General features: G+C 44.8%; 1 protein-coding gene across 1 annotated transcript in view; it reads right to left on the bottom strand.

The window, feature by feature from the left end:
• Window positions 1–20,189, bottom strand: part of LOC119175032 (MFS-type transporter SLC18B1) — a 38,088-nt gene extending 17,899 nt beyond the window's left edge. Inside the window, exons 1-3 of the mRNA XM_037426207.2 lie at window positions 19,801–20,189; window positions 12,398–12,493; window positions 12,044–12,117 (exon numbers count right to left, since the gene is read on the bottom strand). Of these exons, the coding sequence (XP_037282104.2) occupies window positions 12,044–12,117; window positions 12,398–12,493; window positions 19,801–20,088 (458 nt within the window). The 5' untranslated portion in view covers window positions 20,089–20,189. The remainder of the gene's footprint in view (window positions 1–12,043; window positions 12,118–12,397; window positions 12,494–19,800) is intronic.
• Between the last annotated feature and the right edge of the window lie 2,709 nt (window positions 20,190–22,898).

Raw genomic sequence — 22,898 nt, 5'->3', positions numbered from 1 at the left:
GTATGTATTTGCCAGCGTGATTCTTATGATATGGTGAAAGAGTTTTTTCTCCTATACAGTGCGCTTTCTCTCACGCAAGCTTTTTAAAGTAATCACGTGAGCGCAAGTCTGATTTAGTTATGTGTATCTAAGCGAAATTCTTTAGTTTGCCTTCGATATGTCTCCAATTCGCTCCGTTCTTTATAGCCTCAAAATTGGACGATAAACCCCACAAATCAATCAATCAAAATGCATTTTCTGTAGGGCTAGTGTGCTTATTACTTCACGACAGGGCTAGTGTGCTTATTGCTTCACGACAACTATATTTTAGAACGAACAAATAACGCTAGGGTATTGTTTAACCATCAAGTGTCCTTTAGCTTCCTCACTAACCTTCACTAACTTATTAGGGTGAAGCCACCACAATAAATATTTGAAATAGAACTGTTGAGTTCACCATAAGAACGTGATGGCCTCTAATACGCTCTGGTTTATTAGGCCGAATGCCTTGCGTGCCTCACAAGATGCCTCGTTATACGTCGGCGTCCTCAACAACTATCACCTGATGGCATCTTCTTATCATGTCACAGGGAGAAAAATCTTATGATTTCATCATGACGACACATAACGTGAATAATCAACGGAGAGATTTTGGCTAGTTGGTGGGCGCAGAGCTTGCGCATCTTTGCAACCTCAGCGAAAAAAACAACAACACATAAGAAACTGACTTGTCCTGTTTACGTGCCTATGGTCCGTCTTGTTTAGCTATCTGTTTTTTTTTCTCGTTTTTTTTTACGCCGCGCTTGCTAAGATTCATGTACACGATGGCATCATCACATAAAATTATCGCTTGGTCAAAGATGGGCCGACATCGGAGTCAGTGCGTTACAAGGTTGCACGTAAAAAGCTTAATATTTATCTGATTCTAGAGGCATTTCAAAACTACGCTAGTAACAGAAATATTTCAAAAATTGATGGGTCTTCTCATAAGAACGAACAACGTGACGTACCACGTTAAGCAAACACTTAGACAAACATTATTGACATGGAAATTCCCGCTGCGACTTCCCCTTGTTGATCTTATCATCATCATTGCCAGCCTGACTATGCCCACTGCAGGTCAAAGACCTCTCCAATGATTCGCCAATCAACACGGTCTTGTATTTTCTGCTGCCACGTAATACCTGCTAACTTTTTAATCTCATCTGCCATCGAACTCTCTGTCTCCCCTTCGTGCGTTTGCGTTCTCTGGGAATCCAGTCAGTTACCCTTAATGACCAGCGGTTATTCTTCCTACTTCCTACGTGCCTTGCCCATGTACATTTCTTCTTGATTTCGGCCCGTACGAACAGCTTGTTTTCGAAATTCGATGCCTTCTCCACACTTTACTCAAGAAAGGGCATCATGTGACGCTTCAATGGCTGCCAAGTCATTGCGGCATCATAGGAAACGAACATGCCGATACTGCCGCGCGGGCAGCCCTTGAAGGAACACGAAAAGAAGCCATACCACTTTCGAGGACTGATGCTGCCAGTAATCTTCGACGACTTGCGTGTGAAATCACGTTTTCACTATGGTGCCCACCAAGCATCGATACGAATCGTCAACACCACCTGTCCTATTTGATGGATCTCCGCATGCCCACTGGACTCGACCGAAGAGAAGCCACCCTACTTCATCGCGTATGGCTAGGAGTGGCATTTACAAAATCTTACTCCTTTGTCATAGGAATGGCCGACAACGCTCTCTGCGATGCCTGTCATTGCGAAGAGACGCTACACCACATCCTGTGTGACTGTCCATTGTATGAAATCCAGAGACAGTCACTGGCGTCTGCTTTTGCGCGCATCGACAACAGCCAAATGTCTGTGGACACTATTCTGTGGAGTGCCCGAGAGAAGACACTGCAACAGAAGGCGACGAAAGCTCTGTTGAAATTCCTACGCGACACCGACTTGAACAAGCGACTGTAACAGCAATGTCACACACCGCGAAAGACAAGACTGGACTATGACTGAGTGTGCGCGCATGTGCTGCCAAATGCGCTGTTTCTATCTTCCCTCTCTGCTCTCTTTCATCTCCCCCATACCTCCCCCATGCGCAGGGTAGCAAACCGGCTGCCTATAGGCTGGTTAACCTCCTTGCCTTTCTTTTCCCTCTATTTTCCTTCCTTTCCTTCCTTCTTGATTTCAGCTATGATACCCTTAATCCCGGTTTGCTCCTGACCCACTCTGCTCTTTCATTTTTTTTTAATGGTTACGCCTATCATTTTCTCTTCCATCACTCGCTGCGTCATCCTCAATTTAAGCTGAACCCTCTTTTCAAGCCTCCAGGCTTCTGTTCCGTAGGTATGTACCCGCAAGATGCAGCTGTTATATACCTTCCTCGTGAGGGTTAGGGGAAGATTACTATTCATCATTTCAAAACGCTTGCTAAATGTGGTTCACCCCATCCCCTATTCTTCAATTCATTACACTCTCATAGTTCGGCTCCGCGGCTACTACCTGTCCCAAGTAGACATATTAGATGCCAAGCAGTTCTTTGACTAGCTGTTCGAGGTATAGCGCATCCAGGACGGGACAGAGAAGAAGACACAGAACACATGTATGTGTTCTGTGTCTTCTTCTCTGTCCCGTCCTGGATGTGCTATACCTCGAACAACATGAATAACCAACAAACCCGCCGTGCAACCTTTGACTAGCCTGTGTAATGATGTCCCTCCTTCCGCATCGCGCTCCCCTGGCCGCAGGTGTTGGGGCGGTGCCAAGTAGGTCATGCCTTCGCAGTGCGCGCGTTCTGACGTCACTTTCTCCCTAGCCTGTCGCCGTTCGCCACGTCTCATCTCACTCACTTCACCACTTCCATTGCTCACAACTTTCGAGCGCGCATCGAGCGAACAGTCTTTCTGCGATGGAACGTACAGGAAACCAAATCCGCCTTCCGTGTCTTTGCGTTTTAAACAAACGTCACTCGCGTGAACGCTACACCGAGTTACGCTTGAAACCAGTCTTCCAGCACCCGCGTCGACGCCAGTTTCAACCGAGTCGACGCCGTGCTCACCGCTGCTGTCTCGCATTTCATCAGGGTTCCTTTCGGGGAGATAGTGTATTTTTTCCTTTAAAACCTCCGGTATCTCTCTACCTACTGCAGAGTGCTGTTTTCTGCCGAGACAGTTGCAGAATACTTTAGTTTTGTGCATATAAGATGCGAAACAGCTCTTTGACTAGCATGTTTAGCGCTGTCCCTCTGTCCGCACCGCGCTCCGCTGGCCACACGTGTCAGGGCGGTGCCAAGTAGGTCACGCCTTCCCTCGCAGTGCACGCGCGTTGACGTCACTCTCTCCCAAGCCTGTCACCGCCCACCGCATGTGACACCCGCAAAACTGTCCCTCCTCTCCACCTCTCTCGCTTCGCAACGCCGTCTGTGTTGCAAAATGATAACGGAACAACTTGGAGCCTGCCGCACTCTATCGAAGAAGAGGAAGCAGAGGGGAAATCAAGGTACGCGCATGCGGTCGGGGCAGTTTACCGCTAAAATTGGCAATAAACGGACGTCCCTCTTTGACGTCAGGGCGACGAGTCATTTCGCTAGATTGTTGGTGCCGGAATCCAGGACTGCCCCTCGAGAAACTTCCTTTCACGTTACAGCCTTGGCGAACTCGGACCCCCTTCGGAAGAAGTGCGGCTCAATCAGATCTGGTGTCGCCCGAGCCCTGGCACTTCTAGCGGACCTCCTCCAGCAACCGTATCCTGACGTCTCTCAGATTAACGGCCACATGGATTCTCTCAAGGACAAGAAGGCAGTACTTTCGAAGCTCAATGACATGATCCTTGTGACCACAGATGAAGAAATTCTCGACCACGAAGTAGGCAGAGCACAGGAATACAACGAGAAAATTATCTACGTGGTGTCGTTCGCCAAGTCCCGGCTTCAAGAACGTGAGAAGACGGCCAGAACGCAGGTTAAAGTAACTGAGCCCGGGCCCAGCTACCTCGGATCTCTGAACTCCGCCGACGCAGCAGGTCAGGTGATAGAGCACCGTCAGCGTTCAGTGAAACTACCGAAGCTACAAATGCCGACTTTCGATGGTATAGTCTCTGTGGACGGCAGTCTTTTTAAAACGATTTCGATGCTATCAACCACAAGAATACCGGGCTGCCATGCATCGAAAAACTTAAGTACCTCCTCACCTATTTAACCGGGAGCTCGAAGTGAGCTGTCGAAGACATTCGTCTAACGGAGCAAAATTACGACCTTGCAATCAAGACTTTCGCGGATCGCTTTAGACGCCAGGATCTGCTTGTGAACGAGAATGTTTATCATTTTCTTGCTCTAAGCCCCGCAAAAAGCTCGTCAGAGGTCTCAAAGCTTCGTCTGCTGTATGATTGTGTGCAGTTCCACGTCAGTGCTCTGGAAGGCCTAGGAGTGGCGCCTGACCACTACGCTGTGGTCTTAAACCTTGTCCTCATGCGATGTCTGCGATGTCTGCGAGAGGATCTTGCCATTATGTACAGGCAGAAATCTAAGGAATCAAACTGCGCCTCCAGCATCGCCGGAACCCCTGAAGACCGAACTCAGCTAGCCAAGGAGTTACTAACGTCTCTCCGCATTCAAGTGGAAATCCGGGAGGAGGGCCGGCTACAGCTTCGTTGTGCGTCGCAAGACGTACCCGGGGCGCACATATCTTAATAAATGTATACCGAGGAACGCATACCATTAGTGTCAGCACTAACCGTATCTACATTGATTCTGAGACCGCCGTGCCCACCATGTCAAACCATCGGTCATGTTATCGCTATCTGAAACACCAACCTATCGGCTGAGGAGAAGCGAGCAAGGCTGCATCATGCCAATTGTTGCTTTCGCTGCGGAACTCGCAACCATATCGCAAGAATGTGCTGGAAATCATTCGATGGTATAGGTGTGGTACCTGCCAGCGACGCCACCTGACCATCCTCTGCGAGTTGTCACGGCCAGCAGAAGATCAGCAGCCCAATGCAGGATCCCCAACTTTACCTCAATCACCCCCACCAACCACGCGTATGGTCACTACCGCCCAGAATCACGTTGAGTCCACTCACGTATTGTTGCAGACAAACCAAATTTGGGCAGTGTCTGGAGACCGACGACTACTTGTGGGATTCTTGTTGGATAGTGACAGTGAGCACTCATACATTCGTGCAGACCTGTCGAAGATTCTTCAGCGCTCCATCGCGGGAAACGAAGACTTATCTCTCGTCACGTTCGGCGACTCAAGGTCATCAAGGCGGATCTGCATAGAGCGTGTGAACGTGCGACTGTGCAGCCAGTTAGATGACTCTGCAATAACTGTAGAAGCATCAGTGGTTCCGAAAATATGCACCGTCACAAGCCATCCACTCGGCCTAACGTTTTGCACCGGTTCGACGAACTGGGGTACAACGCAGCTGACAACCTCCAACCAAATGGCTGGCAACCCTAAGAGATAAGTGTCCTCATCAGATCTGACGCTTATTGTCAAGTTGCCGCTGGGAAAATTGATCGCAACAGCAGAGGTATAACTGCGATTGAAACTACTTTTGTATGGATGGTTAAAGGCCCTTTGAAGTCCGACTTCAGCGCCCCGTCTTGTGCACTGTTCGCCGTGAGTCACGGTTCCGCTACGAACATCGACGTATCTTCACTGTCACGTTTCGATGCTATATCGAGATCCATGGGACGCATTCTCGAACCCTAGACAAGCGCCACTTCCAAACTACATTCGAGCAAGGCATCTCTAAGGGAAATAAGTGGCATCAAGTTGATGTTGCCGACGGCAGGAACATATATAGAACAGTCTGAGATGCCACGCAAGCGAGTCGACACTCGTCGTGACCGAACGTGTTTTCGTCAAGGGCAGTGCCATGGTAATAACGCCGACCTCTCGCGACTTGTTCCCGAAAGGCCAAGGTCGCGTCTTTGAGATTCGTCACGTCGAGTACACAGCTCTAAAGCATGCTAAGAACACTATGTGCCTTATAATAGTCGCTCCTATGTACGTGAATGTTTACGACAGCTGCTAATCAATGACCGCGACGCTCAAGCACTACCCGAAGCAAGGTGAGCGGCGGGCAAGAAATTACCTGCTGTTCATCGACTGCGAAAGCCCGCTCAAGAGCATTTCGACCGCAGAACACAGAACGAACGCAAGGAATGCAACAGTTCCTTCGATGATGATGTCTACAATAAGGACAACAACTTGGCGCAGGGCAATTCTCTGAACTACTTGGCTCACTTTGAGCATACGCCATCCGGTGGAGAGGACACATGTATGGTTCGGCAGGAGGAATCCCATGAGGCTTCTAAGTCTGGCTCAAAACTCGAATACCCGCCAAACCGTATAAATTGTCCCGCTACCGCAGCTCAGTCAGGGATTACACTATGAAGACGTCGCAACAGTGATCACGAGAAGCTCAAGTGCTTCGTCCCGTACCATTTCTTACTGACAGATCGAGGGATCTCGCTACGAGACCATGAATTCGCCTTGGGGCTCTCTAAAGAACATGAATCGCAACGCACGGTTCGTCATCGCCAACACCTTGCAGCTGACCAGCGGAAAACATGCCAGCGAGCCGCCCACCTATCTTTGTCAGGCCATATTGTTACCGCGGAAGTTTCACCTTCGACGCGTGTGATTAATCTTGGGCCCCCTAGGAGGATGTTCCGAAATGATAACGGAACAACTTGGAGCGTACCGCACTCTATTGAAGAAGAAGAAGCAGAGGGGAAGTCGGGGCACGCGCACGCGGTCGGCTCAGTTCGCCGCTAGATGTCGGCAATGAACGGACGTCTCTCACGTCTGGGCGACGAGTCATTTCGCTACAGTCCGCTAACAACAAACTGACTTCTCGCTCTGCACAACCGTTCACTTGTCACCCCGTATATGTAGGCACTGGATCACGCGTTCGGAATTCCGTCAAAGGCTTCTTTACTTAACTTTCGCTTGATGTGCGCCAGCGTTAAGGCTGCATGTGTGGGCAGTTCACACTGCCTGCAGGCACGTCTGCCGTTCTTCGCCGTTCGAAAAATGGGTCGAAGACCCATTTTTGCGCCGTTTGCTGTTTGCCGGAGAGTGACGTAGCCAATCAAAGATGGAGGAGTGACATGGCTGCTTTCACCTCTCCGCATCGTCTGTGTCTGCCGCGTCACACTTCGAGCTGCTTGCTTCTTGCTCCGCGGTTTTCACGCTATGTCGTACGTGTTGTTCCCAGACTACGTTCCAGCAGTGATTAGAGTATTTTAGCCTGTCTGGTACCTAAAAAAAGCGCACGGCAATTCAAGATGACGTCTTCCAAAGCAGGCGTTTGGACAAGTGGCGCCCGTATTCCAGTATCAGCAACTAGCAAACGTGTAATGTATGCCCTCCGAGATTTGGAAAAGCTTGCTTAAGCCTACAACGTCCACATTTGAGTATGGCTCTCAAAAAGGGTGCCGAATCAATTAGACTACTGTGTTATCAACTAAAGGACATGAATTTAAAGCGAATTGAAGCATCAGTTCGGAGCTCACGAGCTACAGAGCACACGGCGGCCGCTTGATACGTTTGAGGCGGTCGGCAACTGCATTCGGAAGGGCAGCCATATTTGTCGGAGGCTCAAATGCCTTTCTAGCGAAGCGTGCCGTGGACTTCGAACAGCTCTCTTGCGGATGTCGCCAGCCGCCGGTTTACGGCACCGCGCCGTCAGGGCAGACTTGCCGTTAGCGTGAAGCGGCCTAACGCGATCGCTGCTTCGTATCTACACATTGTTCTCTTGAGCGTGAAGTGGTTCAATTGTTATTTTGAAATCTACTTTGCTGTTTTCTCTGTCCAGTTCAGTAATCATGAGCTGTAATTTGTTCCTTGAGTTACTCATCAAGGCATATCATCAGTGAATCGCAGGTTACTAAGATACTCTCCATAAAGTGTTATTCATAACTCTTCCCATTCTAGGGTTCTGAAAACCTCCTGTAAAACGCGGGGAATAGCATTGGAGAGATCGTGTCTTCCTGCCTGACCTCCTTCTTCATTGGGATTTTGTAGCTTTTTTTATGAAGAACTTAGCTGACAGTGATTCCGCTGTATATTTCTTCCATCATGTTTATGTAGGGCTTGTCGATGCCTTGATTTTGTAGCGCCTACATCACTGTTGATGTATCGACCTTCTCGTAATCTATGAAGGCTATGTATAGGGGTTGGTTCTATCACGCGCATTTCTCTAGTATCTGCTCGATAGTATAAATATGGGCTATTGTGGAGTAGCCTGTACGAAATATTGCTTGGTCCTTTGGTTGATTGAACGCTAAGGTTGCACTAAATCTTTTAGCTATTCTGTCTGTAAATAGTTTGTAGATAATGGGCAGTAAGCTGATCATCCTGTAATTTTTCAAGTCCTTGGTGTCTTTTTCCTATGAATTAAGATGATGTTAGCGTTCGTCGAAGATTCTGGTACCCTTCGCGTCAAGAGACACTTCGTAAATAAGGTGGCCAGTTTTTCTAACACAATTGTTCCACCATCTTTCAGCAAATCCGTTGTAACCTTATCCTCACCAGCAGCTTTGCCTCTTTGCATTACTTTTAGGGCTCTTCTTTATTCTCCTGTCACTACAGGTAGGGTGCCGAATTTCTGTGGGCTGTATTATTGCTTCTTATATATCATCTTTGTTGTTTCAGTTTCTGCACATCTCTCTGCAGAACTCCTCTACTACCTCAACTATCCTGTCCATTTTAGTTATGGCGTTGCCTTCTGTGTCCGTTGATGCGTACATGCGATTTTCGTCAATGCACAAGTTTGCTTTCGCCAATTCCAGGCTTCTGCCGCTTTTTACAGGCTGCTCGATTCTATTCATGTTATACCTTTTGATATCGGCTACCTTACGCCTATAGATTAACTTCGAAAGATCCACTAGCTCTATTTTGTCAGTTGTAATTGAGGCTTTCATAGTTTGTAGTCTCCTAGTGAGATTTGATCTCCTTTGATAGTTTGACAGTGTTCTGTCTAGTGACTGTACGGCCAACTTTCATTGCACACTCTTTTATTATAGTACTAAGACTATCGTTTATTCTGTCGACGCTAAGGTCGGTTACCTAGTTTAAGCTGCCAATCTATTCTGAGGTGAAACTTTGAATTCCTGTGCTTTCCCTCTTGACGCTAGCTCATTACCTGGCTTCTTGCGTGTAGGTTTATGCCCTTGATTTTTTGTTATCTAGGTTAATTCAAGCTTTTACCATTCTATGTTCACTGCATCAGATCTTGCTAATTACTTATACATCCTAGATAATACCTGGTGTGCACACAGAATGAAGTCTATTTCATTGTTAGTTTCATCATTAGGACTCCTCCATGTCGACTTACAGTTAGCCCGTTTTTTGTAGAAGGTACTCAAGATTCGTGAATTATCACGTTCTACGAACTCTACTAATAACTCCCCTCTGACCTTTTTCTAGCCAATGCCATATTCCCCCTCAGCATGGTCCCATACCTGTTTCTTGTCTACTTTGGCAATAAAGTTGCCCATCAGAATACTATACTGTGCCTTTACTTTATTAATGGCTGACGCAACGTCTTCATAGGAGCGTTTAACCAAATTATCTTCATGGCTCGATATCGGGTTTTAGGCCTGTACCGCCTTCATCTTGTACCTTTTGTTAAACTTAATTATGATACTTGCCACCCTCTCCTCACTGATGCTATAGTATTCCTCTATTTTGCCAGTGATATTCTTTTGTACAAAAAAAAAAAACCCACCCCTAGTTTTCTTCTGGTAACTAACACACGGTACCATCGGACGTGTCCGTTCTTCAACACTGTAAAACCCTCACGTGTTCTCCTAATTTCGCTGAGCCCTATTACATTCCATTTAACACCATCTGATTCCTCGAGCAGCACAACCAGACTAGGCTCACCAGATAGCGTTCTAGCATTAAACACAGCCAAGTTCAGATTCCAATGGTGGCCTGCCCGGACCCAGGTATTCTTAGCATCCTGGTACCCTTCATTTTTAATTTTTTTTCTGGGAGAAATAAAGGTAAACCATCCGTCGCAAGTCTGAGCGCCAGCTTGGTCAGTTGTGTTGCACCCGTTGGGAACTGAGGGCCAAGGATTAATTGATACGCTCATATGGGAGGTAGTGGCCAAGTTATTCACCATTGTGGCGCTCTGGCAAATTAGTGCATTACCTGCAGGTGGTCGCCAGTAAGGCCGCACCCCAGTAATTTTTTTAACAATTCCTAGCTTCATCACGCTTTTTTAAATAGATATACGATTAGGAATTTTGTGGCATCTGGATTCGAACCAAATTTTGTCATTTTATGCTTGGCAGATGTGCTCTCTAAGTAGGGGGTTCTATGACACTTTCTTGGCACTATAGAATATCACTCTAACGCCTACCTGTTGTTCTGAACTTCATATTACTCGTAGCTTGCCTGGCCTCCTAACTAACTGAAACTCCATATTTGCTGAAATACACACAAATAAAGTGGTGCGGCTTCGAGCTTAGCCCACCTTAATGCTCTGGATGACCCTCCTTCTTTCACGCTTACTCTCTCTTACCATCTTTCTGTCTCGCTCAATTTTGACATTGTTAGCTTCAAAATGTTCGCATCATCGAACTTTACTGATTTAGAGGTGTAGCACTCCTAGTTTGACGTTTCCCGCGCAAATCGTCAGTTCACAAGAAACGTTAAATTAAACCATCGCGTAGTAAAACTTGAAAATTAAGTAATCATAATCAATGTCGTCACCGGCCTACCTTTGATGCATTACAAGACGATGACATTTCTCATCGATTACCAATCTACCCTGTTCTCGAGGCGACTCCATTTTACACCTCCAGTTGTCTTAGTTTCGGCGCGTCACTTAATATAGTATATTCAATACTAGATTAAAAAAAAGCGGACAATCAAGGGCGAGTTTTTGAGTTTTTCTATTGTAGAAACAACAGTAATAAGAACTGAGAGGCAATTGTGCCAAAAAAAAAATATAGGGAATGGTATATGCAGTATTTGTGTTACAAGTGAAAAGAAATAAAAGTGAACGCTGCGTTATCTGAAAGTTGCATATTCGGTTTCTGTCGGCGGCTAGTTGTCCTTTCGTTCAGATTATTTTTCTTCGCCTTTATTTAGAAATAATAGCATCTTTGTGATTTGATTGCCTATTGGTTCTTATGAAAGGTGCCGTGCGAGGCTGTGACACAAATTGAGCGCCGTTTTCGTCGCTTCTTATGGAGCTGTGGAGTGCACCGGTTTCATTGCGCAAATGGCAACGTGAAGAACAACGTGGGTATAACCCTATTTAAATGAAGAAAACACGTTAGTTATGGACTAAACTGACGAAAGACTGTGCTTTTAGGAATGAGAAGTGACGTTTCATCTTGTAAGGGAGATGGCATTGGCTGGGTGTTTGGTTTGTTTGACACAACAAGCCTCGTGTAATACTCATATTATGCCAGCTAGACCACACTATTGTGCGCTGAATATTGTAAAAACACTTCTTATACTCCCACAGACATAAAAGAAGTTCTGTTTTAAACTATGCAATCTCGAAAACAATTCCAAAACAACACTAGGGACGCTGCACAACTGCCACCACGAGGTGAGTCTACCGGTATGGATCTATTAGACGCACGTGGGGATCGGAATGTGCCTTTGACGTGAGTGGGAGAGTTAAATGTGAAAGGAAACGTTTCTTCGCCTCATCAGCTCGAGTTTCGAATTTTGAAGACTATTAAAATCTGTTTTCGTGCACTAATTTTCATATTTAGTTGTGTTCAATTCTGCCCTTATTACAACATCCATTCTAGCACTAAATGAGGCAGTTGTAATAGCATCTTGCAAAAATGAATTGCTGCACAAACTTGAAGAAAAACAAGGGAGACAGGAAAGAGCGCAGTTCCCGCTCTTTCCCTTGTTTTTGTTCAAGTTTGTGCAGCAATTCAATTTTTCAAGTATGAACCAACTAGTCTGCAAAAAAGTATTGCTTCAACGTAATAGAATCAGATGACCCCTTCAACGTTATTGCAAATACTGGCAATTAGATGGAGAAGCTCCTAGCAGAAAACATGTGCTTACCCGAAAATGACGTTAAAGATGAAGCAACCTGTCATTCCGAGAAGATAACAGGCTACCGGTGAAAACCAAACCATCTGCGTAAATGGGACGAGTAGTGTGCTTAGCTTGTTGGTTCACTCCATTTAAATTCTTTGGACAGATACACTGAGACCTTTATTATGAAACACGTGCATTCCCTAATTCTTTGTAAAAACTTTCGAAGGTGCCGCTATTGTGTCGGAAAACATAGAAAAAAGGGATGTTTTTGACACTGATCAATGCGCAGTTCACGCATTCTTTTACAGTTATAATGTGACGAATAAAAAGAGAGTGACAAAAAGAAGCGAATAGAAAAATGTGACGATAAGAACTTACGATTCGTTCCGCAAGTATAGCTCCAAGCATCATGGCAATCTTGTACGAGGAGTAGACATAGCTGTACTCGTCAGCCTCGAGGCCTTTATCGTTTGCCTAAAATACACGCACACACACACAAAGAAGGAGAGTGAATGGCTGCATATGCACGTGATGTTTGCTTCGTCCACGCTTGCCATCGCGGGCAAGCTCACTTTTGGGCGTATTGCTCTTGCTGCTCCTCACAAGGTAAATAGCTCGGTAGGCATCACTTAGTATCGTCGAGGACACTTCTGAATGCTTGTGTTTCAAACAAATTTCCTCACTATCGGTCAGACAAACATTTGTGCTGAACAAAGCTGGCTTTTATAACGTCTGCATAGCTAAGTGCACTTTCATGTCCCGGAGAGCGCACTGTCGGAACTTCTGGTCGCCGCCACATCAGGGGGAGTTACGTGATGTGTGCAAACACTTCACGAATGACGTCATTAGCAGAGCACAGTTTCGCTGTCGCATATACCAAATTCAGTATATGTGAAGCTAGGGAAACGGCTGTGAGTGTATCATGGGCGTGGCATGTAGTCGTATCCTTACAAGACACGCATCTCATGATTGTCATGTTTGGACGTGTCATTTACCTTCGTCGTCCGTTCGTGTCACGTATACGAAACTTTGTATATTTGAAGCTAGCGAAACAACCGTGAGCGCACCATAAGCGTGGCGTGTAGTAATGACTTACATGCCATACGTGTCATGATTTCCACGTGAGGGCCTGTCACTGATGTTCGCCATAGAGTCATGTCATACTATACTGGTTTTGCAATATGTCATGTGAATGAAACCACAGCAAGGACAGCAAGACCATGACATATAAATGATGAGTTTCATGACACACATGTCATGATTTTCATGTTGACTTGTCACTTATGCTCATAATACAATCATGTATGACATGGAAATTTTGGTGTAGATCCCATTTTCAGAACGGCCAGGAGAGCTATAACTTGTAGGTGGCTAATTGATAGATAGATAGATAGATAGATAGATAGATAGATAGATAGATAGATAGATAGATAGATAGATAGATAGATAGATAGATAGATAGATAGATAGATAGATAGATAGATAGATAGATAGATAGATAGATAGATAGATAGATAGATAGATAGATAGATAGATAGATAGATAGATAGATACGGTCAAAGTCACCGAAGTTCACTAAGAAATCCTGCGCATCGTAAACACTATTTGAATAATGCAGTAATATGCGTCATTCCATGCCAAACGTCCCAGCTATTTTGGCGGCCATCTCAAATGTATTTGAAAAAAAAAATTTGCTGATTTACTGCCTTGAAAACGGTGAAACGGTAGAATATTTCCGAGAGAAAGACCTTTTGGTCGCGTGTTGCCTTCTCAACTTCGCGGAATATCGCTTGGGTGTTGTTTGTGGAAAAATTTAATTTAATGGTAGCGCTCCTTTTTTCTTTACTAAACTTCATCGACATGTTAAGTAAATGCTCTTGTGTACAATGTTTGAAGCTCTGTAATATTAGTCAAATTTTACTGGCACATATGCCTCCAAGCATTTAGCTAAAATCTGTTATGTTTACATTTTTTTATTGCAATACTGCACTTTCTATAAACATCTGAGTAGTGAATACCTACTCCACAAAAAGCATATTTTAGAGAAAAAGTATTTTGAGACCTCTCAAGTGGTTAAACTTTACGATAAAAATTATGAACTTCGCGAAATTGTCAATTTGTTTATATTGAGAAGCAATTTGCACCATGTCATGGTCCAATTGAAGATCACCTTTATATTCAAATGGAAAGCAAATAAACAGTTCTTTTGATATGGTGAATTTTATCGTTACATTTTTCTTGTTTTAAGGAAGAATATAATTTTTGAACTTTCCCATTGGCGCCTATCCTCCCATTTGGTCATACGACAGCTGCCGCCTTGAAATTCTTTATTGTCTCTATTGCCGTGAATTGGAAAGTTGTCCGCATACTTTTAACTGAGAACTGCGTGAATGAAGGTGAACTGGTTATGACGTGATGCTTGCGATGGTTGCGGCTAGTGTGAAAAGCTGCGTGCAGGCATTGCAGCCCTAATTGTCTAAATATAATTTACAATTCTTATTGAGCAGGAGTCTTGAAAAATCAATTTTAGCATTGTCATTTTTTGGGCGTGTTGGTAAACGAAACTTTACGGCATATTGAGCGCTAAGAGACGGGGGCCTCAGAGAAAGGATAACACCATGCGCTAAAAAAATGCACAGTGCTAAAACAACACAGTGCTAATAAAATGAAAAATCAAGCACATTCAACGTGCGAATATTTCATTATACCTTCGTTCACTCTAAGCCGTCATCACGTTATTTTCTTGTTAACCATGCATCGCAACTGGCTGCTACCTGCGATCACAGTGGCACGTAGGCGTACATACCAACGGAGAAGTTCAAGGAGAATGTAGCGTCAGGTTTATTATTACAGAGTTAGTTAACATTAACGAGAAGGCGTTAACGAGAAGGTGCTTGATTCAGTATAAATATCAGCCGTCATGCAGACACTGCGGAGTCAGGGCGTCGATGAAGTATATATAAACATCCTGGAAGAAATCTACAGGGGATTAACTGCTACCATAGTGCTTCATAAAGAAAGCAACAAAATACCAATCAAGAAGGGTGTAAGGCAGGGGGACACAATTTCCCCAATGCTATTTACCGCCTGCTTACATGAGGTTTTCAGAAGCCTAGAATGGGAACAGTTAGGGATAAGAGTCAATGGAGAATACCTTAGTAACCTGCGCTTCGCCGATGACATTGCATTGCTGAGTAACTCGGGGGACGATTTGCAACTCATGATTACGGAGTTAGACAAGAAGAGCAGGAATGTGGGTCTTAAAATGAATCTGCAGAAAACGAAAGTAATGTACAACAACCTCGGAAAAGAGCAGTGCTTCGAGATAGGTAATAGTGCACTTCAAGTTGCAAAAGACAATGTCTACTTAGGGCAGGTAATAACCACGGAGCCTCACCACGAGATTGAAGTAACTAGAAGAATTAGAATGGGGTGGAGCACACTTGGCAAGCACTTTCATATTATAACAGGTAGATTGCCACTATCCCTCAAGGGAAAGGTATATAACAGCTGTATCTTGCCGGTACTCAGCTACGGAGCAGAACCCTGGAGACTTAAAAAGAGGGTTCAGCATAAATTGAGGACGACGCATCGAGCAATGGAAAGAAAAATGGTAGGTGTAACCTTAAGAGACAAGAAGAGAGCAGATTGGATTAGGGAACAAATGAGGGTTAAGGATATCATAGTTGAAATCAAGAAGAGGAAATGGACATCTGCCGGGCATGTAGCGCGTAGATAGGATAACCGCTGGTCATTAAGGGCAACTAACTGAATTCCCAGAGAAGGCAAGTGGGTTAGGGGGAGACAGAAGGTTAGGTGGGCAGATGAGATTAAAAAATTTGCGGGCATAAATTGGCAGCAGCAAGCACAGGACTGGGTTAACTGACGGAGCATGGGAGAGGCCTTTGTCCTGCAGTGGACGTAGTCAGGCTGCTGGTGCTGCTGCTGCTGATGCTGATGATGATGATGATGGTGGTTAACATTCACTGCGAAGCTGACTGCCATAAAAAGCTCTCAGAGATTATCAATCAATGTTTACTCTTTACAAAAAAAAACATTTTTAGCAATTGATTTTCGTTTTTCCCGAAAGTAGCGGCACTTATGCTCAACAAAAAAGGCACGGTTTCAGTTGGAAGGCAAGTAAGATAAATATATAGGTAGATCCACGCGTTCGAGTTGCTGCCGGTGGCTCGAGTATTCGGTAAAATTAGGTACCCGGTGGATGATGTATTGATTTGGAATAATGCTGTAAAACTTGTGGATCGTTCCAAGAAAATAAACAAAAAAATTAAGGCAACCTATACTTTTTAGCGGTATGAGGGGCTCTGATATTGGCATATTTACCCGCGAGTGTGATCAATCAGGTTATTTTAATGTTAGCCGAGCCCAATGAACCCTTCTGTGTGTCTTTCGTAGGCTGCGCAAAGGCATTCGAATAATACGAGAGCTCTTGTAAGCATAAAGTCATCAAGGAGAACTTGAAATAAATGTGGACATTTAGAGAAACATCTACCCAAATGCGGCGGCTTCTTTGATTCTCAGCGAAGAAAGAAATTGTATTGTGAAAGAGAAACTAGCGAGTCGAGAACATATGATCTCTCTCACATTTTTATGCTGAAACTTAATACTCAGACGACTGTGTTGCGAAAAGGAATGAGAATTAACAATGAATACTTCGATAACCAATGATTTGTATATAACATATTGCTCTTTAGCGATCATAGCAACTAAATAAAGAAAATGGGTGAAGACATAACTTAAAAAGCCTTAAACTACGACTGAATATAAAAGCGCTGAGTGCTGATATAATGCTCCAAAGCATACAAAAAAAAAAGAATTCTTAATTGGGAGCCAACATTTAGAACCCACGCGAGATTAAGTATACCTCGCTCAGTTAAAAACAATGAAGTCTATTCGAGAAAAAGAAAATTTATGGAAGAATAAATATGTGCAGGAGCACATACAACAGGAAGTCGCAAATAACAAGTACTGGGCGTAGAACAATGTGCCGAGGCGGGATAAAAAGCAAAAGGAAGCACACATACGCATACGGTATGTACAAACTGACCTGCCAACAATCAGTTTGACAGTTTATAACAGGTGATCTGCCGCTGTCTCGACAACGAAAAGCATACAACCATTGCCAACTGCTTGTTAGAACACGTGACACTGAAACTTAAGTGAAATCCCCCCCCCCCCCCACCCAATCCAAAAGAAAAGCCTAAAAAAAGGAAATGTGAATAGCATGAAGCGTGCAATGAAACAGAAATTGATAGGCGTGTTTTTAAAAGATGGACACACAACCGTCAGGAAATAAATAAGGAGAGCAGGTATTCTGGCTGACATTGGGCAAAAGAAGTGGATCTCATACAGCCGCGTGATGTGTACGATAGAGAAGCGGTGGTCACTTCGAGCAATGAAATGGTTGTAAAGAGATATGAAGCAGAGCACTGGACAACAGCGGATTGAGCACAGTGATGAAACTCGGGTGATGCTTCAGCTTTTCTTTCAAACATTGAAGGCGATAGCATAATCGGGCTCCATTCGCATAGCGCTCACAATCGCCAACTGGACTTCCCATCTAGGGGAAGAAATGGAAAGAAATGACTGTGCTGTCACATTGCCTGTTTCAAAGCGAAAAGAATGCTAACCACAAGTTCATTTGTGACATGCCCACTATGCCACATATCTGCTTTTCGGGAATAGGTGAAACATCCAGTATGCATTAGCAAGATGGCACGGACCGTTGCACTTGAGGTGGTTTATGCTAAAGTGAAGAAGTAACAGCGCGAACCCACAACAACAAAAGGGAAGACAGACACGGACGCACAGGCACTGTGTGTCTGTGTCTTCTTTGTCGGTATGTGTTCTCGCTGTTGCTCTTTCACTGTTTAGTGAACCAACTCGTACAAACGAAAGATATAATGCCGCTGATTAAGGTGATTAAGTATGCTTGTGGACTCTGTAACTAATCAGGCTTTCAACAAGCCACTCGTTGCTTAATTCGAACGTTTGGACTCTTGATGTTTGTGGTCCTACACTTCTGCCATGCACCATCACTCCTCGCACTACGTAACATTCATACATGGTTCCAAAGTAATTGCGATCATGGGCGGGGCTCTCTGGCAGAACGCCTGCTTGTCACGCAGAAGTCCGCGTTTAGATTCCTTTTCCAGTCCAAGTTTGTTTATTTATTTATACACATATACATCAAGGTTCGCTCTGGCACTGCGCTGTTTCTTTTCACTCATGACCAATGATGTCGATGCTAAAGCCGGAATTTTGGAAACGAGCTAATTAACGCTGTGGTGTTAAATATAATCATCGCGCACTAAATACAGTAAACTGGAAATGATTTGGAGAGGACTAAGTCCCCCGCCGTACATAAAAGAGGTTGATATTTTTGATGACTATGATGATGATGAGGTTATTTAAATTCATCTGCAGCGGGGCGTTACCTTCAGCGTAATCATCACCATCAGAATCATCCGTTCAATGCATGGACGAAAGCTTCTTCCAACGGTATAGAAATTATACCCTGTCCTGCGAGGGCCAGTCTATCTTATGCCTCCAGTTTTCTTAGTTCCATCGCTGCACCTGTAGCCCTGGGCCATCCCCGCCCGGGCCACATGGTCTCCATTCCGGCGATCTTGCTGACAATATTTTATCTGTTCTCCTAACGAGGCCTCCCCAAGGTAATATGTTGCTCCTAATATCCACGAGATTATTGGCTGCCCTTGCTCTGCACTGCTGCCTTCTCATCTTTCATGATTTCGCCTTTTACTTTAGGGACGAAGCTTCTTCGGGTCAAGCCTTGTCCCTTCGTCGGCTTGACATAGTATGTCTATAGTGCCTAGAAATATGACATAGTGTGTCTATAGTGCCTAGAAATATAGTGCCTAGAAATATTAAGTATATTTCTTGACACTGTAGTATGTCCGTTGTCCTGGCTTGCCCGCGCTGGGAGCGCCGGCCGCGAGCGCGCTGATCGTATGTAGAAGAGGAGGAAGATGAGTGCGTTCATGGCACGCTGTTTCTTTCGCTACGGCGCCCCAAGAGCTATAAGACGTGCTCGCTCTCGGCTTTCTCTCTCTCTCTCATGGCCATGGAGTGCACTTCGTTATGAAGGAAAGAAAAAAAGAAGAAAGAGAGACAGATAGAAAGAAAAAAGAATGAAGGGAAGAGAAAAAGAAAGAATGTACGGAGGTTAACGATCACTGGAGGTTCGCCCACTCTCTATTATTCCCTTCGTGGATATTCTGTGTTTATTTTTTCGTTTGGACCTGAGCATTTTATGAAGTTTCTTCGTTATTCTCAAGGTTTATGCTTCATTTATTGGAACTTTCGAGATTCAGTGGTTGTATACCTTTTGCTCTAGTGACAAGGCTAATTTGATAATAATGAGTTTAGAGTGCCTACTCTTTACTCTCTAAATAAGACATGAATAGCGCCATTTTCAAGTGTGGCCAGTGAGAGAAAGCTAACAAATGCAACGCAGAATCTAGTGACATAAAAGTTCTTCAACTGATTATTAGCAAAAACTTTTACTACTTCTGCAGGTTTGCTTTTGGGAGTGTGCATTAGCGTATGAAAGTGATTTTAGCTGGTTTATTTGAGTCTACGCAAGCCTCCTTTTTAGTCTTACATTTAGAAAAAAAATAGTGTGACGCTAAAGTGTAAAACCCAATTCATGTATTTCCCACGGATCAGCAATTTTTTTAGGAGCTTGCCTTCTGTTCACTTAGCAAAAGATTATACGTGCATGATTAACGTTGTCTTACCATGGCAGGATAGAATGACTGCAGAAGTGAGAATCCAGCAGCAATCCAGAATTCACTGTGAACAAGTGGCAGGATCCACAGGAACTTTCTCGTCCGCCTTCTCCACTTAGTTTCCGATTGCTCCGCGGCTTTCTGCGGAAGCGCATCGACCATCTTGCTAAGGGACAGGCTGCCATGTCGACTGCGGTCGTCGCTGTAGCCGCCGACAAAGTCCGGGTGCACTTTGGTCGCACCATAGTTGTTTGCTTCAGGTCTGGCGTCCCTGTCCAAGAGGACTGTGGATTTCATGCTTCGCTAAGAGCTGGTGACCACGGCCGGCTGCTACGCGCCAACTGTGTCAGCCGTTATGCTCGCCTGCCAACCTGCGTCGAAATCGTGTCACACATGTGACTCGCGCTCTATCGGCGCGCGCCTCTTTTGGAGCGCAAGTGGCTCGAACATGGCGTCACGCCAAGGTCAGATTGTGCTTTTTTTTCAAGTTTTGGGAAAGGGAATTTTATAAATATTCGTTTTGTTTTTGCAGAAATTCACTCGCGTAGCGCACATTCCTCCTATGCGTGAATCTTCTACCAACGCGATTGACAAGTTTAAATCGTATCGAAAAGGAAAGTGCAACAAAACCAATCCTGAAAAATTTGAGAATTTAGAAAAGACAAAAATAGTTTTATCGGGTGATGTCGTTCATAATTTGAGAAAGAAAAATGACACAGAAAAAAAGAACTTAAAAAAAAACGATGAAGTGCCTTTTTAAAGGGTGAGTTCCCACTTTGTCCATGTTCCTTTTGCACTGCTGGACAGAACGAGACTGAATCATGCGGCAACCCCCAAAGGGCAGTGCTGTTACACTAATCTCTCGCACCCTCACAAAATGAGGCCGCATGGATGAGGCACATTTCCGATTTGGCCTTGTTTTCTGTGTATTTTTTTCCTTTACACGTTTTGGTGTGAAGCGTATAACTAAACAGCGCTCAATATTTGCGCCTCTTAAGCTGTAGAGACGCTAAAATCTATAGGTAAGCTTCACATGAGCAGCAAGTATTTGTATAACATAAAAGATGGCGCGCCTTTACTTGATACGACTTCTTGTGGGGACGCCGTTCACTTATGGTATCGCTTTACTTTAGTGCTCGTATTGTTTTGGAACTTTAGCTAATGTTGCACCACGGGCTTGTTGGTTATCCATATTATCTGAAGCATAGCGCATGCAGCACGAGACAGAAAAAAAAGACACACAACGCTGTGTTTGTGCTATCTGTCTTTTTCTCTGTCCCGTCCGGGATGCGCTGTACCTCAAATACTCTGCAACGTTAGGCAGAGCTTATTGCCTCACGTAAGCATTGGGCAACAAGATGTGCTCCGGACAAGTGTGGTGGTTCGCAGAGATATTTTCACCTTTTCTAGGGAGGAACAAAATTATATACAAGATCGAGCCTTACATAGTTGAAGATCTTCAATACAGAAAAAGAGAAAAAAGAACATGGTTATCAGGCGGCATGTAAAGCCCATCCTCTTCACGACTTCACGTTCCCCTCATGAACAAGAAAATTTTGTGAGGCTAACCCACAGTACCCACAGTAAAGTTACGAAGGTCGCACGATCTAATCCCGGCCACAATGGCTGTATTCACATGGAGGCGAAGTGCCAGATGCCCTTGTGCTTATATTTGGATGCATGTTCATTAACACCAGATGATAAGAATTTCCAGAGCCCTCCATTTGTGCGTCCTTCCTGATCACGTCGGGGTGTTAAGACGTAACATTTTAAGGATTATTATTATTGCCTGTCAAAGAGGCCCAAGATGATGCCATGATTTCATGGATACTTTGATTTTCGCTCATTGTTCATTGCTACATGACATTTAGTTCATAGGTAGAAGCAGAGTCTTTTAATACCGTAGAAGTAAAGCGCACCTGTGAAGAGCTCATGACGAGTGTGTAAACATTTTCAGCGCCCGTCGGCTGAAGACAGTGCGTACGGTTTGTGATAACAGTGTGGAACGAGGGTAACCTGTTTTCATCTGGAATGGCGGGATGCAGTCGTAAGGCCGCGTAGGCACGCACTGCGCTCATTACGGAATATTTCCCTCTCGTTATCACGAAGCAGCGGCGTTTGCGGCATTCGAATATATTTGCGCAGTTGTTTCTCTGCAAGGGGCCTGCGCATCAAGGTCGCCTACAAACGAAACGCACCTGCCAGTTCCGCTTCAGCCCGTGGGACCGACCTGCAGCGGAAATGGCTTTGTAGAAATCACACGCTCGCAGTCGTTCGTCACCGAGCAAACGGCGGTGTTTTGTTTTGTTTATTTTACGTTATCAACTCTCTGACGAGGTTTGCAAGTCCACTTCGGGACTGGTGGATTCGGCACGTATCCGCAGCTGCTCGTGACACAGGCCATTGTCACCGGCTGCGCGCCGGTTCGCTGTCAAGTAGCTCTGATCAATGGCCGCACAGTCTCGCTGTCTCACGTGATTATCCATGTAATGATGCTCTGCCATTCTCTAGTCACCACTTCTTTGATGCGTCTAGTTATGGATATATTCTGTGGTAAAAAACTTGGATGACGCTGTTCAGTCGTTACCATGCAGTTTCTGTAGCCGTTCTGTGTGCCGGACGAGAGCACTGCAGCTTTTCTTCGCATTTTGAGGTTTACAGCGCAAAAAAATGGTTACCCCCAGATGCCTTAAATCAAGATGCCCTGATTTATGGTCATCCAGTTTTTCGTTTATTAAATTAATATTGGCAACCTGGGTTGTCATGCTCGACTGGTAGCGATACTCACGACCGGTCATATATTTAACATAAGGACTGGTAGAAAATCACCCTTATGAGAAACATATTGCAAGTGCAATATGTCACATAATTCTGGTCGTGAATAAAGTAAAACTCAATGTTGAAATACCAGACTCTGTATAGGACAAACCTTTGACCCCCTCCCCCCCCCCACCCTGAGAAAAAGAAAAGACACCACCGCTCGCAGGGCAATGATGGCGGCGAACACAGTCGTCGGTAATGTGATCGGAGCTGAAACACGTCGTATTTCACGCTGGCGTGGTCGAGCACCGCTGTGTAATCGCCAATGCTCGCGTTAGCTCCAGGAT

Source organism: Rhipicephalus microplus, chromosome 5, assembly GCF_043290135.1.
Source record: "Rhipicephalus microplus isolate Deutch F79 chromosome 5, USDA_Rmic, whole genome shotgun sequence".
In the NCBI taxonomy this organism is placed as follows: domain Eukaryota; kingdom Metazoa; phylum Arthropoda; class Arachnida; order Ixodida; family Ixodidae; genus Rhipicephalus; species Rhipicephalus microplus.
This window is presented reverse-complemented; position numbering and strand designations above follow the sequence as displayed.